This window comes from the organism of the source record quoted next, unplaced genomic scaffold (genome assembly GCF_019419815.1).
Source record: "Pyrus x bretschneideri cultivar Hongxiangsu unplaced genomic scaffold, Pyrus_bretschneideri_v1 Contig78, whole genome shotgun sequence".
Lineage (NCBI taxonomy): Eukaryota > Viridiplantae > Streptophyta > Magnoliopsida > Rosales > Rosaceae > Pyrus > Pyrus x bretschneideri.
In genome coordinates, this window is record NW_025999818.1 from 1,701,261 (window position 1) to 1,719,960 (window position 18,700).

The 18,700-nt window shown below is 36.4% G+C and overlaps 2 protein-coding genes across 2 annotated transcripts; both read left to right on the plus strand.

Annotated features, from left to right (window-relative positions):
* The first annotated feature begins 4,813 nt into the window (after window positions 1-4,813).
* Window positions 4,814-9,639, plus strand: LOC108867650 (alpha-L-fucosidase 3-like). The gene is made up of 2 exons (XM_018648908.2): window positions 4,814-7,215; window positions 9,068-9,639. The coding sequence occupies exons 1-2, from the start codon at window positions 6,942-6,944 to the stop codon at window positions 9,343-9,345; spliced, it is 552 nt and encodes a 183-aa protein (XP_018504424.2). The 5' UTR covers window positions 4,814-6,941; the 3' UTR covers window positions 9,346-9,639.
* A 131-nt stretch (window positions 9,640-9,770) lies between these two features.
* LOC103953151 (esterase) lies at window positions 9,771-14,141 on the plus strand. Its single transcript, XM_009364878.3, has 5 exons — window positions 9,771-10,125; window positions 11,807-12,016; window positions 12,480-12,649; window positions 12,756-13,020; window positions 13,657-14,141. The coding sequence occupies exons 1-5, from the start codon at window positions 9,855-9,857 to the stop codon at window positions 13,911-13,913; spliced, it is 1,173 nt and encodes a 390-aa protein (XP_009363153.2). The 5' UTR covers window positions 9,771-9,854; the 3' UTR covers window positions 13,914-14,141.
* Window positions 14,142-18,700: the final 4,559 nt, after the last annotated feature.

Sequence of the window (18,700 nt, forward strand, 5' to 3'; positions counted from 1 at the left end):
CCTGCGCGCCAAGTAAGCTAAGTAGTTTTTAGGATCAACAGTTTCAAGCATAGTTAATTACCTTTGGGCTTCCTGATGAACCACTATTAAAGCATTCTTCCACACTAGGAAGTGGCTTTGACCGAAGGTAATCATTGTGGACGCTATCAAATACATCGTCGAGTCTAGCAAGAAAGTCATAACCTTGCCCATTCATCAACTCTACCTTGTGACTCTTCAGATCAGCAGTACTGACTCTTTTGCTAGGACGACACTTATCGAGTTCTTGCCAGATACATTTCAGTTTGTGATCTTGCTTTGTTTGGGTAGCCCTGCAGCGGAGTTAATAGATTTGAGACTTGTTAAACCCAATATAAACATTTGGGTTGTGATGAGTCTATATTTTACTATATATTTTACCCTAATCTTAGTTTATTTTAGAAAAATTTTGATACTTTGAATTGTATTGTCAATATAGGACTTCCGACTTCCGACTTCCTCCACGAAAAAATGATCAAATGGACCAATTTCATAGTGATTCTAATTGGAGGATGTTTGTGAGTTGCTTAGCTTGATCGTGTCAAAATATCATATTTTCCACCAATCGGTTATTTTCTAGCGATAGAATAAAGAAGTAGTGTGCAGTGTTGTCAAAATAACGTTGTAGGGTTAATTGAGCGTTTTGGCTTTCAAGATGGTATCTTTTGATAACGGGCCCTTCTGCAAAGTTGTTCAGGACGTCCTAAACTTTAATTCAAGCAGTTTTGGGGCTGATTTGGAGCCCTGAAGGTCCAAAAAACATGGGATTCTTTGTGTCTGCTATGATTTCTCAAAGTTTGAATAAGAATATATTTTCTAGTTATTTTATTATATTATGTTTCCTAATTTTTATAAGACATTTTCTAGGTAAGGTTTTATTTTGTATTATTAATAATAAGGCTACTTAGACATTAGGTGGTTTTTTTTTGGGGGAAGGGAGGGGACGTGTTGTACCATACATTGGACCTTAGTATTTGGGCTTCATGACCTAGCCCATGATGTATATAGGAGGTGAAGGAAACCCTTATTTATATAAAAGGGATTCTTCACCCTCGCTTGAAGAGAGAGCAAATGAGGGCAAATAATAGAAAAAGAGAGAAAACCCTAGCATTCATAATCTCTATGTACATTGTAACCCTCAATTTATGTAGTGAAATTGAATCGACATCAGTGTAGATGTAATCCTAACTTGGGTGAACCACGATATATTTTGTGTTCTTGTACGTTTGTGTGATTTACGGTCAAATTTACGTTGATCCAAGATTGACCCGATTTTGTGCATCAACATTTAGTGCTGTCAGTGGGAATCGACATGAAAAGCTATATCGGTTCTCTCTCAATTTTTCATCCCTCCACCGTGAAACCGTCACAACCTCACCACACTCCACCGTTAATCTACAAACCCGAGAACCCAAAACCTCCCTCTTTGGCTTTTCCAGAAAACCCCAAATCCCCAATCTCTTCTTCCGTCATTCAAGAACTCGAGAGAGAAGGTGATGCTTTTGGAGCGAGAAAAAAAATTCCAACTTCCATTTCCTCTCTCGGTTATTTGGTTCTCTCTTCGGTTGTGGGATTAGAGTTACAGCCTTTGCAGAACTCCAGAGCCGACCTTTCTCCTCGAATCACAAGGAAATCTGAGAGCTTTTTCCGTTCTTCTCAATGGCATTTGAAAATTACATGAAAAATGGTGGATTCCTCAGAAGAATCAAATCGCAGCCGCTGCTCACCCAGGCTGCAACTTGCAGCCGTGACCTTCAAATCGCGCAACTCAGGAATATCGGCTTCTCTCCAGCCGCACCGCGGTGGGTCGGTCTACGAAACCCAGACAAAACCACCGTCATCTAACCCAGGTCGAGGTAGCTGCCATGCGCTATTGACGGAGTCCCCTTCGTCTACTCGAAAAGCCACCAAAACCAGTTGAATCGGGGGACTCGGACTGTCATCCCCACTCAACCCGAGAGACGCCGCCGCCGCAAACGCGCCGGAGGCATCCCTATAAAATTTCCGGCCATGCGCACTGTACGGAGAAACCCCAGAAGGAGATAAGATCTTTTTCTTTTGTTATTTTATTACTTTATTATTATCATTTATGTTCTATTAACATAACAGCTCATTATTTAATAATATTATTATTGCTATATATGTATTCTTATAACATGACCACTACCATAAAACGCGGCACAGCCTGAACGCCTCAGACATACTTACATTATTTTAATGTTTGTGGTGAAATACAGCTGATTCGTGGCACAATATGCATATATGTGTTCCCTAGTCTTCATATTTATCTGTCACATGACTTTTATTTAGGCATGCCGCACTTGTAATGGCACATATTATTTTATATTCATATTTTATATATTTAGTATGACACGTACCACTGTTAAGCATACACCATGCAAATGGGGTACCATATTAGAACTTGTTACCCTGCACTTGTTCGCAATCCTAGTAGAGAAAAACATGCTTTGTTTATATATTTGTTGCTAATAGTATTAATTGGTGATTATGAGGGACTCTTATCATAAAGTAATGGTAGCGCACACTACTCGGCACATGCTTTTGGTGACAAAGATTGAGTCCAAAAGGTGATCTTCTGATTGATTGGACACCCGTTTGCTAGGACACTCGCTCATTTAGATACCTATGTGATCAGATACCCGCGAGCTCAGATACCCATTTGTTTGGGCACTTACGAGATTGGACGCCCACAAACTTGGACACCCTTGAGCTCGAACCTCGACTCACAAACCTAACTTGTGGACCTAACTCAAAGACCCTACATATGGCCCCGACTTAAAGACCCAGCGTGTGGACCCGATCCGCTGACCCAACATATAGACCTAATATGTGAACTCGACAAGCGGACCTGACTTATGTCGAGAGTTCACTCATATTGAGTGCACACTCACATAGACGCATACTCGCAACAAGGAACGCCACGAGCTGAGCCGTCTCACAATGAGCATTGCCTATAGTCTAGCAACCGCCTCGCCGAGAGCACTGCCTCTAGCCGAGCAGCCTCGCAACATGTGCTACTTCTAGCTGAGTATTACTTCACGTTGAGCAACGCCTCATGTCGATTACTGATTCTGGACGACATCTAGTCATTTCGGCCCGCACATGGATTGAATTTGAAGTCTTCAGTTAAAAGACTCTCTTGACTGAAGACTTGAGGGACTTCTGTTGTACCATAAATTAGGCCTTAGTATTTGGGCTTCATGAAGGTGAACCCTCACTTGAAGACAGTGCAAATGAGGGCAAAGAATAGAAAAGAGTGAAAAACCTAGCCTCTAACCACGATATATCATTGTGTTCTTGTTCATTTATGTGATTCATGGTCGAATTTACGTTGGTCCAAGATCGACCCGATTTTGTGCATCAATAAGATGCACTACTTTGGACACACTAATTTAGAAAGCTTTTAACGATTGAAGTTTATTTACAAGCTGTTTTCTTTCCATGTTCTTAATAATATTTTGTTTTATGGTTGTTTGTAACTAGTTTCTTTTGCTAGGGCGAGGCCACGAGCTTAGCAAGAATATGTAATTTATTTTCAATGAACTACGATATTATGCATGCATGTTTTGAATTATTGATCACTGTATTTTAAACTAAGTGTCTTAGTGATTCACAACCATTATGATATTTAGAAAAGTAATTTGATGCAATTTTGGTCCGAAGGTTCCTTGAAATTGGCATCGGCTTCTTGTGGTTAATAATTGTAATTTCACTTAGGATGAACACCATGTCTTAAGGGTTGCATGGTTTTTCAAAGGGTTTTTATAAAACTTAATGAGTTTTTCATGTTCATATTTGATCCGAATGTCCGGACGGGTTGCATGTTAGATATACGTTCTATATTGGAGGTTCCAAGTAAGACATGTATTAGGAAAACTTAACCTTCAAAATATGCATGGGTAATTCATAAGTGATTGGGAGAACCACGTAGGATTGTTAAGGTGACGGCAGAACCCTAGTGTCTTTTTAAATTGGTTTTGCTAGTTGATTTCTTAATTTGTTTTTTGTTGTTTTTTTGTTAAATTCGTTTTTATTATTTTTTTTGTCACAAAATCAACATTTTCCTAAACTTTGTTTCAAGTAATTAATTAAGAATTAGTTTAAACACAAATTATTCATTTAATCCATGTGGAAACGACATTGCTTGAGCTGTTCATACTACAATTGCGTTCTACTCTTGCAAGTATTTTTAAGTATTTTTATCCTTACTTTTGTAGGTAGTAAAAATCCTATCAGGTTGCACTTTCCAAAAGGTCTTTGGCAGTTGGAAAATCAATAAACAAACCAAGTAGATGGGGTTCCATGGTTTTCAACAACCATCCTCCTAACAATTGCATCTTCAATGATTCACTTGGTATGGTCGGGATCAGTTTTATCAACTTCGGGGTTTTTTCAGTGAAATAAGCAATCTTTCCTAGCCCTGCAGCGTGTACGTCGATCATGTTCAATAAAACTTTGAAGTTTGAGTTACTTGAACCAAATGGTAGGCATTGATATTGGTGGATCCACTAGGGTTCTAGCCTTCATCTCTTTGGCCATCGATCGATTAGGATTTCGGTAGATTAGTTTGGCTTTGAGGATCAGTACGTAGACCAGAAAACATGGCCTGCTATGGTTTGTGGTTTCAGCTAGGGTTTGTGTTTGGGAAGAGACAAGTCTAAATGAATCTCCTCTGGTGCCAAGATAAAAATAATCGAGTAATTTGAGTTAATTCAATTATATATTCTTCTCTATTGAAGGTGTGATTTATATACAAGTAGTTTTACAAGAAAACCATAACAAGAAGGGAATTATAATATTAAAAAATACATACAAAAAATATTGACTCACGCAAAAAAACGGTTGTTGGTCTAACATGTAAGTCCCATGTAATACCGCATAGAGCAGCTTTACTCAAGAATTCTTCTCCTCCCTTTCAGTTCTAGGATCAACCAAAATCAAATTACAGTGTAACAAATTATAAAAATGTAATTGAAACAAAATGACATCTAAACATGTGTTTTCTGATAAGGTGAGAATCTGGATCATGAGCACCAAAGTGCTTTACTATTAATGTCTACACATTATCTCATTATCTTGTTAAAATTTCAAAGTCTGGTAAGTAACCCATTACTAATTACATAATGCAACTTTGGAAACAAAATGAATGCAGTGTGAAACATATTATGTATAAGAATGAATAGCGGAATAATATAATCACATAGCTAGAATAACGACTTACCTGAAGGAGAAATCTTGCTACGGTTAAGGCTCTTCTACGGCTCAACTCCCTTTGTATGCAATATCTCACTAAATAGGGCATGAGCTTTAGGGTTTCTTGCGAGTAATGGGGCATACCATACTTCTTCATTGGCGCAACTCAGTATTGAACAACTTCACTTTCGGGTGATGAATTTGGTGTGCTATTTATGCATATTGAAATAATTTATGACATACTCCCAGCTTCACTGGCGAAACCATTGTCGGACAGCTTCACTAGTAACGGCTAGTGTAGGTTTATTATGTATTATATTTATTCACTGGTTCAATCCAGTATCGTACAACTTCACCTTCAAGTGATGGGGCCTACCATTTCTTCACTGGTGTAACCCAGTGTCGTATAGCTTCACCCTCGAGTGATGATTTTGCCTTCGGGCGACTATGATACTCCCATTTAAGTACATTGTTATATGATTTGCGAACACTTTATGGATTTGCCTTTGGACAATTACAATACCACTATTTAAGTACATAGGTATATGATATACGAAACGTTTTACGAATTTGGCTTTCGGCGACTATGATACCCCTATTTAAGTACGCGGTTATATGATTTATGAACGTTTTACAAATTTGCCTTTCAGTGATTATGATACCACTATTTGAATACATGGTTATATTATTTATGAACGTTTTTATAGCATGCTAGAGCTTTCAAAAAAGCCTATTATGTATTACTATATGAGTTTTCTACAATTGGGGGTTAGTATGTTCACATTGGTTTTACTTATTATTATCATAAACTTTCTTCCACTCACCCTTTGTTTTGTGCACCCTTAAGGACTTAGAAACGAGGCGTACAACTCCGACATTGAGGCATTCCCATATTAGTAGCTTCGAGCCTTCCTCCCTTTTATGTAGGACCCTTTTCTTTGTAATCGCGCCTTTATATAATATTTCTCCCACTGTGTTCTTGCTTAGTGGTATGCTCTGGACATGTTCAAGCATTTCTCATATTTTAACTATCAATGATCAGTACCTGACCAATGTCATGTTTAATTTACGAATTTTTAATTATGTTTACTTTATTTTGCAACAAATTTGCATCCATGTTTTACATGTTCTTAGCATAAGCATGTTAGAAAGGCTTTCGTAACCCTCAGGTTTCGGTTCGCACTTGCCAATCATGGTATGTAGATAATACCGATTGAGATCGGGTTGTATCAGCAGGGAACCCTAATATTTACACCAAAGACGGTGGTTTAATAAGGATACTACGTACCCACTGTGTGATCGTTTTGAATCCAGACTTGTCACCATGAATATCCATAATTCATATCCTATACAAGCTTTGTAATACAATCATGACCGTTTAAGCTAGACACTCTAATAATAAATATTCCTTATTAGCTAACAAACATAGGTAATCGTAATCTCTAATAATCTCACGTGCATAACAAAAGCCAACCAAGTGTATGGCTCTCTGTGGAACTCACTTGCTGCCCTTGTAGAATTGGACAATACAACTCACGTGTCACGACTTAAACATGAACATGTGTCCTTTCATGGGTCAGCTTTTAGTTTTAATTTGAAAATTCCACCTTCAATTCCTAGCTTGCGCTGTATAAACAGTAGTAGTGACATCTTAATTTTCATACATCGATCTCATCTGCAATTATCATTGTTGTATTATTTTCTCCACCATGGAGTCCCCGATAATTACTATCAAAGTTATCATTTCATTCTTTTGTTCGTACATGCTTTTGTCGCACTTGCATCTCACCACTTTGAAACCTACTGCCTTCGCTTTGGAGGACTGTCAGTTTCCAGCCGTCTTTAACCTTGGGGACTCTAATTCAGATACTGGTGGATTGGCGGCCTCATCCCTTGTTGCACCAACCCCTCCTTATGGCGAGACATTTTTTGGTATGCCGGAGGGAAGATTCTCAGATGGCCGTCTCATAATCGATTTCCTCGGTATGTGTATTTGTTCTTTAACTACTGTAATTCTTACTTATTTCATAGTTTTCTCTTGCTTCTACTTGTTTCTTATGTGGATGAAATTACTTCTTGTTTCCAAACTGTTTCATTGATGATCTTGAAACTTAAAACAGTTTATCTGAAACTACTTGGAATAGATACCTCCGTTAGATGAAGTAGCACACATCACTATATACTTAATTTGTTCTAAATTATTAAATTAGTGTTTCTTTTCTCATAGAAGCGAAAGATTGTGTACTTTTTTTTTAATTAATGTAGGGTTTCTGACATGGAATCTCTTATACACTCTAAGATTAAAGCTTGGAGAGGTATTCGTCAATTTACCCTTTGAACTTGTAAGGATTGGCCAATTTCTCCCCTCAACTTTAATTTTAGCCAATTTCCCCTCTCAACTTTAATTTTGGTCAATTTTCCCCCTCAACTCTCATTATTAGTCAATTTGCACCCTACTATTAATTTTTTTAATTTTCCATCTATTCTTCCGTTAAGTAGGTATCCGCACGACTGCCCTTAAAGGACAAAAAAGTCATTTTCCCTACACCTTTTATCTTCTTCCTTTTCTTCGAACTTTCTCTTCTTCTTCCTTTTCTCTTTTTAATTTTCCATTTATTCTTCCGTTAATTATGAGAGTTGAGGGAGGAAATTGGCTAAATTTAAAGTTGAGGGGGAAAATTGACCAATGATCACAAATTCAAGGGGTAAATTGATGAATACCTCAAGTTTGGAAGAAGAAAGTCGAACTTCAACCATGCGTACCTGTATAAAACGAATCCAAAAGCAGAATATTATTGTTTGAAACCGTGGAGCCGGTTGCCTTTCTGTTGAATCCAAAAGCATAGTTTTCTTGGTGTGGCCCATGTTAAAAGGAATCCATTGAAGTTTATACGCTTCTCAATTGTTTGTCACTTGCCATAATTTAACTTTGATGGGATGAAATTTTTTGGCATGTAGGTCACATTATAACATAATATTATTAACTCACATGTTATAGAATAAGTGTATAACATAATTTATATGTTATGAATTTACGAAATAATATTAATTAATAAATGTAACAAGAAATATTATATCAATAATACAATTTCTTGGTGTATCAGTTGCTCAAAAAAATTTCATATATATATTCATTACCAAAATTTTTATTAAAGGCTCCACAACAAAGTTGCCTTTTAAACTTATGAAGTTTTTTTACTTTTTGTCTTTCAATTTTTTTTTCCTAAAAAATGATCATCTGTGAACGTTTCTTAAAATGATAAGTGATTATTTTTTAAGGTTATTTCACTCCAAGCATTTGTGTTTACTTTGACGAAATACTGTCTATGTATTGACTACTTCTATCTAGAATCCTAACATCTATTTTTCTTCGTTGATAATTTGCATTTAGACACAAAATGGTAGCCAAATTGAATTGTAGTTCAGCACTAGCTTTGTCAATTCTTGCAGCTAACCCCCAACGTGGGACCAACTTTATTGACTTAAGCGACACTACCCCTAAAATTCTCAAGTAGATTGTTTGCCTTCATGTTTGAGTGTCATTTCTAATTTTTTATTTTGTGCGGTCACGGTTAAGCCGTATCAATATTTTGTATTGATTTTTTTATAACGATAATAAGATAAAAAATAATAAGAATATGAAATATTAACGTGACTTAACCGTGATCTCATAAATAAAAAAAAAATGAAAATAGCATCCAAACATGACATAATCATCCCGATACCTCAGATATAGTTGTAAAATTCTTTTCTTTTCGTTTTTGGAGTTTTATCTATTCAATAATTTTTATTTTTTGTGCTGTGGTGGTTGTCTGACAAAGCTTTTGTGGTTCAGCAAATAGTGTTGGCCACCCTTTTCTAAGCGCATATTTGGATTCACTTGGGACCAACTTCTCGTACGATGCAAATTTTGCCACTGCAGCTTTCACAATCAGGCTGCCCAATAGCGTTATACGAAGTGGTGGATTTAGCCCTTTCTTCATTGATATTCAGTACATGCAGTTAATGCGACTTAAATTCAGATCACGACTCATAAGGCAAAAAGATAAACTACTAAAACTTGAATGTATTGATGTATCAATGCGTGTTCCAATTTGGATTAATATCTACTGATCAAGTTAATAACCACTTCTTAGATAAAAGCAACATTTACATGTATGGAACCCAAATATTTACACCAAAGACGGTGGTTTAATAAGGATACTACGTACCCATTGTGTGATCGTTTTCAATCCAAACTTGTCACCATGAATATCCATAATTCATATCCTATACAAGCTTTGTAATACAATCATGACCGTTTAAGCTAGAAACTCTAATAATACATATTCCTTATTAGCTAACAAACATAGGTAATCGTAATCTCACGTGCATGACAAAAGTCAACCAAGTGTATGGCTCTCTGTGGAACTCACTTGGTGCCCTTCTAGAATTGGACAATACAACTCACGTGTCACGACTTAAACATGGACATGTGTCCTTTCATGGGTCAACTTTTAGTTTTAATTTGAAACTTCCACCTTCAATTCCTAGCTTGCGTTATATAAACTGTAGTAGTGACATCTTAATTTTCATACATCGATCTCATCTGCAATTATCATTGTTGTATTATTTTCTCAACCATGGAGTCACCGATAATTACTATCAAAGTTATCATTTCATTCTTTTGCTCGTACATGCTTTTGTCGCACTTGCATCTCACCACTTTGAACCCTACTGCCTTCGCTTTGGAGGACTGTCAGTTTCCAGCCGTCTTTAACCTTGGGGACTCTAATTCAGATACTGGCGGATTGGCCTCATCCCTTATTGCACCAACCCCTCCTTATGGCGAGACATTTTTTGGTATGCCGGAGGGAAGATTCTCAGATGGCCGTCTCATAATCGATTTCCTCGGTATGTGTATTTGTTCTTTGACTACCTTAATTCTTACTTATTTCATAGTTTTCTCTGCTTCTACTTATTTCTTATGTGGATGAAATTACTTCTTGTTTCCAAACTGTTTCATTGATGATCTTGAAACTTAAAACAGTTTATCTGAAACTACTTGGAATAGATACCTCCGTTAGATGAAGTAGCACACATCACTATATACTTTGTTCTAAATTATTAAATTAGTGTTTCTTTTCTCATAGAAACGAAAGATTGTATACTTTTTTTTAATTAATGTAGGGTTTCTGACTTGGAATCTCTTATACACTCTAAGATTAAAGCTTGGAGAGGTATTCGTCAATTTACCATCTGAACTTGTAAGGATTGGCCAATTTCCCCCCTCAACTTTAATTTTAGCCAATTTACCCCCTCAACTCTCATAATTAGTCAATTTCCCTTCTCAACTTTAATTTTGATCAATTTCCCCCCTCAACTCTCATCATTAGTCAATTTGCACCCTACTGTTAATTTTTTTAATTTTTCATCTATTCTTCCATTAAGTAGGTATCCGCATGATTTCCTTTAAAGGGCAAAAAAGTCATGTTCCCTACATCTTTTATCTACTTCTTCGAACTTTCTCTTCTTCTTCCTTTTGTCTTTTTAATTTTCCATTTATTCTTCCGTTAATTATGAGAGTTGAGGGAGGAAATTGGCCAAAATTAAAGTTGAGAGGGAAAATTGACCAATGATCACAAATTCAGGGGGTAAATTGATGAATACCTCAAGTTTGGAAGAAGAAAGTCGAACTTCAACCATGCGTACATGTATAAAACGAATCCAAAAGCAGAACATTATTGTTTGAAACCGTGGAGCCGGTTGCCTTTCTGTTGAATCCAAAAGCATAGTTTTCTTGGTGTGGCCCATGTTAAAAGGAATCCATTGAAGTTTATACGCTTCTCAATTGTTTGTCAGTCGCTCAAAAAAATTTCATATATATTCATTACCAAAATTTTTATTAAAGGCTTCACTACAAAGTTGCCTTTTAAACTTATGAAGTTTTTTTACTTTTTGTCCTTCAATTTTTTTTTTCCAAAAAATGATCATCTGTGAACGTTTCTTAAAATGATAAGTGATTATTTTTTAAGGTTATTTCACTCAAAGCATTTGTGTTTACTTTGACGAAATACTGTCTATGTATTGATTACTTCTATCTAGAATCCTAACATCTATTTTTCTTAGTTGATAAGTTGCATTTAGACACAAAATAGTAGCCAAATTGAATTGTAGTTCAGCACTAGTTTTGTCAATTCTCGCAGCTAACCCCCAACGTGGGACCAACTTTATTGACTTAAGTGACACTACCCCTAAAATTCTCAAGTAGATTATTTGACTTCCTATTTGAGTGTCATTTCTATTCTTTTTTATTTTGTGCGGTCACGGTTAAACCATGTTAACATTTTATATTAATTTTTTTATAACGATAATAAGATAAAAAATAATAAGAATATGAAATATGAACGTGATTTAACCGTGATGGCACAAATAAAAAGAGATGGGTATGGCATCTAAACATGACATAATCATCCCGATTATTCCTCAGATATAGTTGTAAAATTCTTTGCTTTTCGTTTTTGGAGTTTTATCTATTCAATAATTTTTATTTTTTGTGCTGTGGTGGTTGTCTGACAAAGCTTTTGTGGTTCAGCAAATAGTGTTGGCCACCCTTTTCTAAGCGCATATTTGGATTCACTTGGGACCAACTTCTCGTATGGTGCAAATTTTGCCACTGCAGCTTCCACAATTAGGCTGCCCAATAGCGTTATACCAAGTGGTGGATTTAGCCCTTTCTACCTTGATATTCAGTACATGCAGTTAATGCGACTCAAATTCAGGTCACAACTCATAAGACAAAGAGGTAAACTACTAAAACTTGAATGTATTGATGTATCAATGCGTGTTCCAATTTGGATTAATATCTACTGATCAAGTTAATAACCACTTCTTTGATAAAAGCAACATTTACATGGGTGGAACCCATATAAGTAGGATTCCCCTTTTTTGGTGGTTAGTACATGTCGTACAAACACAATTACAGATTATGACTAGGGTTTTGGAACGAAATTTTGTTTTTTGAGCTTTGGGCACGTTTACATATAGAGAATAAGAATTAAAATAATTTTTATGTTTATTAAAATATGAGTTTGAGAACCATTTCACTTTTTAATGCTCTCATGTGTTCAGTAGCACAAATATAATTAGATAACTGTGTGTTTCTTTTTGAAACCCATAATCAAATACCTAAACATCTAGAAGTAGAGCAACTAGAGGGGCTAGTTGTGATTATGTTAAGTAACCATGCCCTTCATCTTGATTTCCAGGAGGAATATTTGCAAGTTTACTGCCCAAGGATGAGTACTTCCCCAAAGCTTTATACACATTTGACATTGGTCAGAACGACCTTGGGGAAGGGTTCTTTGCAAACAAGACTATAAAGGAAGTGAATGCATCTGTTCCTGATATAATCACCAAGTTCTCAACAAATATTCAGGTAACCTTTGAAAATAATGACCTAATTTGTGGGTTTTTGATTATTGCCTTAATATGTTTACCAATCGATGATCATCGAGATAATGTTGTGATGTCACAAAATGCAGAAAATATATGACTTGGGAGCCAGATTGTTTTGGATCCACAACACTGGGCCAATTGGCTGTCTCCCTTACATTTTAGCTAATTTTCCATCAGCTCAAAAGGATGAGGTTGGCTGCGCAAAGTCTTACAATGAAGTGGCTCAGTATTTTAACCACCAATTGAAGGAAGCCACAGTTCAACTTAGGAAGGTTCTTCCTTCGGCTGCATTTACTTACGTGGACATATATTCTGTCAAATACTCTCTTTACAAGGAGCCCAAAAAATATGGTAAGCCACCCAAACTGTATGATATTTATACACAAAACATACCTGCATTTTAGTGGCCTCCCTTGTTAGAAAAACTTGAATTTACCATACGTTACGATACGCTGAGAGAAATGTTGAGTGGAATAGGTTCATTCAAGTTTTTCTGTCAGTTACGTTGGATGGCTAGGACTTGAAATGTCCTATCAAAATGGTCGACTTAACAATGGTACGACTAGATTAAATCAAACATTTTCACATAGTAGGAGGTAAAAAAAGTCACCTCTGCTAAGATGTAACTTTATAAACTTAGACGAGTAGTGCTATTTTTACCACTTAATATAATGTACCACAATTCAGCACCGTCTAATATTACAACTGAGGTGAACAAGCCACATCAATAAAAAATTATCTTGTGGAAAATGAGGTGTATAATCACATCACGAAAATTAAGATTCATTGTTTGACTCACAAGTCCTTAGGATTTGGTTGGTTGGACTTATATTTGCGTTAGTGTATTATATAATATGATAAGTGATGTGTTGATTATCAGTTTTTCATAACAATCGAGAGCACACCTAAAACCTAATCGTAGATTAGAGAAATTCATTAATGTTATATATTTTCCGTTGTATGAAACTTTCTTGAAACTTTTTTCAGGGTTTGAGTTCCCACTTGTTGCTTGTTGTGGGTTTGGTGGGAAGTACAACTATAGCAGTAGTGCTGGATGTGGAACAACAGTTACAGTAAATGGAAGCCAAATATTTGTTGGTTCGTGCAAAAACCCGTCAGTGAGAGTGAATTGGGATGGCGTTCATTATACTGAGGCAGCTAACAAGTTTGTTTTTGACAAAATTTCAACTGGAGCATTTTCAGATCCACCCCTTCCTTTAAAACATGCATGTCACAGGATTTAGACTAATTACAAATTAATTAATCCATAAATAAGTACTCCTGCAGACGCATGCATGTGGAAAACTGGAAATCTTTTATTGCAATAATGTTCTACCTTGTATCAGCTACTTTGAGAAGTTAAGGTAGCAGGTTAGAACCACACAAAAAATAAAGGCTCCAATATTCAGTACTGTTGTAACTATATTGGAAACTCTTATGATGAGTATATACTTGCCCACTTGTATAAGGTCTATCAGTTTCATCCTTAAGGCATGTAGTTTCCAAATGCAGATAATTTGATGTAACCATATGAAGACTGTGGCACCACTTCACTTTTAGTTTGAAGTTTATTGAGAAAACGTATTCTACTTGAGGCCAAAGAAACATCTACCGGCTTATTCGCTTTGCACACGAGTGTAGGCGCAATTAAAGTATGAAAGATAGCAAAGTTATTTACATGCCTTAAAACAATCTGTCTCCAACATCTTCAACACTTTAAACCAAAAAAAAAAAAAAAAAAGACATCTTCAACACTTGTGTGAGGTGATCAGGTTTTGCCTCAACATGAGGTCGAATCAAACTTGATGTACTCTTATTTTTCATCACATAGACCCAAGTCAATTGTCTAACAAATGTAACAAACCAACACATTCCATGTCATGTAGTAATCGGGAAGGGACCATAAACACCTGAATGAACCACATCCATAAGGAAATTCTCTTTTGTTAAAACTTAAAGGGTACGAAACACAATAACTTTTAGCTAAAGTGCAAACACTACATTTTAACTTTGAGTCTTGAATACCATTAAATAAAGATGGATGCAACTTGTGCAAATATTCAAAAGATGCATGCCCAATTCAAAAATGCCACAACCAAAATCTTCTTAACGCGCTTGTTGTTACTATTACAAACTTGATGTACTCGACTGGATGCCATATCTTCAACATAGTATAGCCCCTTTCGCTTGGTGCCATGCTGAATGATTGCTCGAGTCTAGATATCTTGAAGTAGGCAAAATGTAGAAAACATTAATACTATACAATCCAATTGTTCAGTAACTTGACCAACTAACAATAAGTGGTTCAAAAAAGCAAGAATTAACAACCTACGGTGTAAAGATAAAGTGAGATATGAAGCAATAGAGTCGGGCCCTGTTACTGGGACAACATCACCATTAGCCGTAACAACATTCTCTTTATGAGGTGTTGTCATATAATGAAACAGGGATTTGTCATATGTGGATCAGTTGCACCGAAGTCAACAATCCCACCACATCTCTATCCACAGATGTAATTGAAACCTTACCAAGATTACCAGTGTCATCAACAATATCATAGAGAGAAGATAGTTGGTCAATAAGTGACAAGACCAGTTCAGGGGTCTTATGGCTAGTTGTGGTATTGACGAAAGTCATATTGGAATCACTGTTACCGCCAGTTGGTTCTTACTTATTACAGCCAGCAGCTATCGCTGCAACTCTAGTACCACTATATATTAGCTACTTTGGCTTGTCCTGTACAAGAACTCCTTTCAGCCTTCAATTGTTTACGACTCCCCAAAAACATAATGGAGATTCCGAGTACCATTGTTTACGACTCTCCACTATATAACCATGTTTTTTAGACATGTTTCATCTGTATTCCGAGTACCATTGCTGAAAACATAATGGAGATTCTCTTACTCCATATCAGAGAGGCAAGTAGTGCGGGAAATTTTAGAAACAGACTTCTTGGCCACCATGGCCATGGAAGAGTCACCAACTGATCCTTAGTTTCAAGCATAGTTGATTATCTTTCGGCCTCTTGATGAACCACTTTTAAAGCATTCTCCCACACTAGGAAGTGGCTTCGTCAGAAGGTAATCACAATGGATACTATCAAATACATCATTGAATCTAGCAAGAAAGTCATAACCTCGTTCATTCTTCCACATTAGGAAGTGGCTTTGTCTGAAGGTAATCACTCTGGACGCTATCGAATACATCATTGAGGGTAGCAAGAAAGTCATAACCTCATTCATTAATCAGCTTTGCCTTGCGACTCTTCAGATCTGTAGTACAGACCATTTTGCTAGGACGACGCTTATCAAGTTCTCACCAGATACTTTTCAGTTCGGCAAAATACATGTTGATCGGACGACCCTCTTGCTTCGTTCGTGTAGCCCTGCAGCAGAGTTCGATAGATTTGAAACTCGTCAAACCCATCATAAAACATTTAGGTTGCACTTTCCAAAATGTCTTTGGCCGTTGGAAATCAATAAACAAACCAATCATATGGGGTTCCATGGTTTTCAACAACCATCCCCTAACAATTGCATCTTCGGTGATTTACTTGGTATAGTCAGGATCAGTTTTTTCAACTTCAGGGTTTTTATTCAGTGAAGTAAGAAGCTTTCCTAGCCACTGCAGCTTGTACTTCGATCTTATTCGACTAGTCCTTGAAGTTTGAGTTACTTAACTTGAACCAAAAGGTAGGCATTGATGTTGGCGGATCCACTGGAGTTTGTCGAGGATTGGTTGGCGAAAATAACGACTCTAGCCTTCATTTTTCGGCCATCAATAGGTTAGGATTTCGGTAGATTAGTTTGGGTTTGAGGTTCGGTACGCAAACCAGAAAATATGGTCAACTATGGTTTGTGTTTCAGCTAGGGTTTGTGTTTGGGAAGAGACAAGCTCTGCTCTAGTGCCAAGATAAAAATAATTGAGTAATTTGAGTTAATTCAATTTTGTATTATTCTCTATTGAATGTGTTATTTATATACAAGTAGGTCTAAGATGTAAGTCCCATGTAATACCGCATAGAGCAGCTTTACTTAAGAATTCCCCTCCTTCCATTCATTTCTAGGATCAACCAAAATCAAATTACGCAATGTAACAAATTATAAAAAAAAATGTACTTGAAATAAAATGACATCTAAACATGTGTTTTTTGATAAGGGAGTCTTTATCATGAGAGCCAAAGTGCTTTCCTATTAATGTCTACACACATTACTTGCTTTACTATTAATGTACACACATTATCACGTTATCCTGTTAAAATTTCAAAGTCGGGTCAGTAGCCCACTACTAATTACATATCGTAACTTTTGAAACAAAATGAATGCAGTGTGAAATATATTATGTATAAGAATGAACAGTGGAATAATATAATCGCATAGCTAGAATAAGCACTTACCTAAAGAAGACATCTTGCTGTGGTTAGGGCTCTTCGATAGCTCACCTCCTTCTATATACAATATCTCAGTAAATGGGGCCTGAGCTTTAGGGTTTCTTGCGTGTGAAGGAATGCAGGGACCCCTAATATTTATACCAAAAATGGTCACTACAAAAAAAATGGCATTTTGGGACGGTCAAAACGTGTCGCAAAAACGGTAAAAAGCGTTGCAACAACCCTTTTTACGATGGGCTTGTGACGGCCAATGACGGGTCACAATACATAGGCGTCGTAAATGTTGGTCGATTATGATGCAAAAATCAACTTAACACACAAATTAAACCCTCTTTTGACAATTGTAGCATATATGTAAGTAGGGATCGTTCTAAAAACGGGAATTAGGAGGGATTGCTAAAATACTTTAAACTGACTCAAATAGATAAACCTACGCTTTAAAACACTTAACTAAACTTAAAGACTCAAAACAAGTTCACAAAACTCAAAATAAGCTAAAAACACTCAAAACTGCCTAAAAACACAAACTGGGCAGATTTGACTCTAAACACAATTTTGGACGAATTTTAGTTTTAACTTGACTCAAAACACTTGAAAACAAAATCTAAAATAGATTCAAACTAGTTAGACACTCCAAAGTAAAGGGGGATTTGGTTTTGGATGAAAATAAAGTAAACAAAATAAGTACTAAAACTAGGCATATTTGCATGCATTTGGTGGAAATAGATGGATGGTGGGCTAGCTAGGAGGTCTTTCTCCACACATGACATACTTGCATACAAAACAATCTCCAGTTGCTTTTTCAATGAACCATGAACCTCAACACCCCAAATTAATTAGGTACGCTTAAATTAACCCTCAGATTTTCCTTAAGTCATTGAATTGAATGGAATTAGCGCATCACAATCAAATTATTCCTCAAAAGTTCTGTACATGAAAGCGCATAATAGAGAAACAATCAAAGATCAGTAAATTCTATGAAAATCATAAGTGTTGACAAGGCGTTCGTGACTATGAAAGCGTATGATACTTATGCCAGGAATTTACTTAACATGATTGTGACTAACAACCTTTACTACTTATGAATATAAGTTCACAACGATTAGGTGAAGCTCCCTTATATCATAGCATTAGATTTATGCATGCAAATGAAGTGTGCACTCTCAACCCACATACACAAACAAGTTTTAATTCAAACAGATAAGTAAATTGAATTCACAATTCATAAAATCACAACTGGAAGTAATCAAATCATATTGCAAATATAGCCATGGTTTCGAAATTCCCCCTAGCTAAGAGGGGATTAGTTCCTCATACTCACAAAACCAAGATTATTGAGTTGAAACATTGAAAACACAAGAAAGATTACACCTAAAACGTTCCAGCAACTCCAATTCGAATGGCATGCACGTCTAAGGGCTCTCTTCCTTCTTCCTTGTTGCGGCACAAGGTGTGGTTGGTGGTTTTGGGGGTGATGAATGGTGTATTCTTGCTTAGGATGATGAATGATGGTTGAGGAGGGTGGAAAGTTGCGGCAGGTTGTAAATGGATGTGAATGGATTGAATGAATGACGTAGAATGGTGTCTAGGGCTTGTGGCAAGGGTTTTTCTGAATGGCATGAGGGTTCTCCTGAAATTGTG

Coding starts and splice junctions, on each gene's coding strand:
- LOC108867650 (XM_018648908.2), top strand. CDS start 6,942: ATGGAGTCCCCGATAATTACTATCAAAGTTATCATTTCATTCTTTTGT. Junction 7,216..9,067: donor TCTCATAATCGATTTCCTCG/GTATGTGTATTT, acceptor TTTGTGGTTCAG/CAAATAGTGTTGGCCACCCT.
- LOC103953151 (XM_009364878.3), top strand. CDS start 9,855: ATGGAGTCACCGATAATTACTATCAAAGTTATCATTTCATTCTTTTGC. Junction 12,017..12,479: donor ACAACTCATAAGACAAAGAG/GTAAACTACTAA, acceptor CTTGATTTCCAG/GAGGAATATTTGCAAGTTTA. Junction 12,650..12,755: donor AGTTCTCAACAAATATTCAG/GTAACCTTTGAA, acceptor CACAAAATGCAG/AAAATATATGACTTGGGAGC.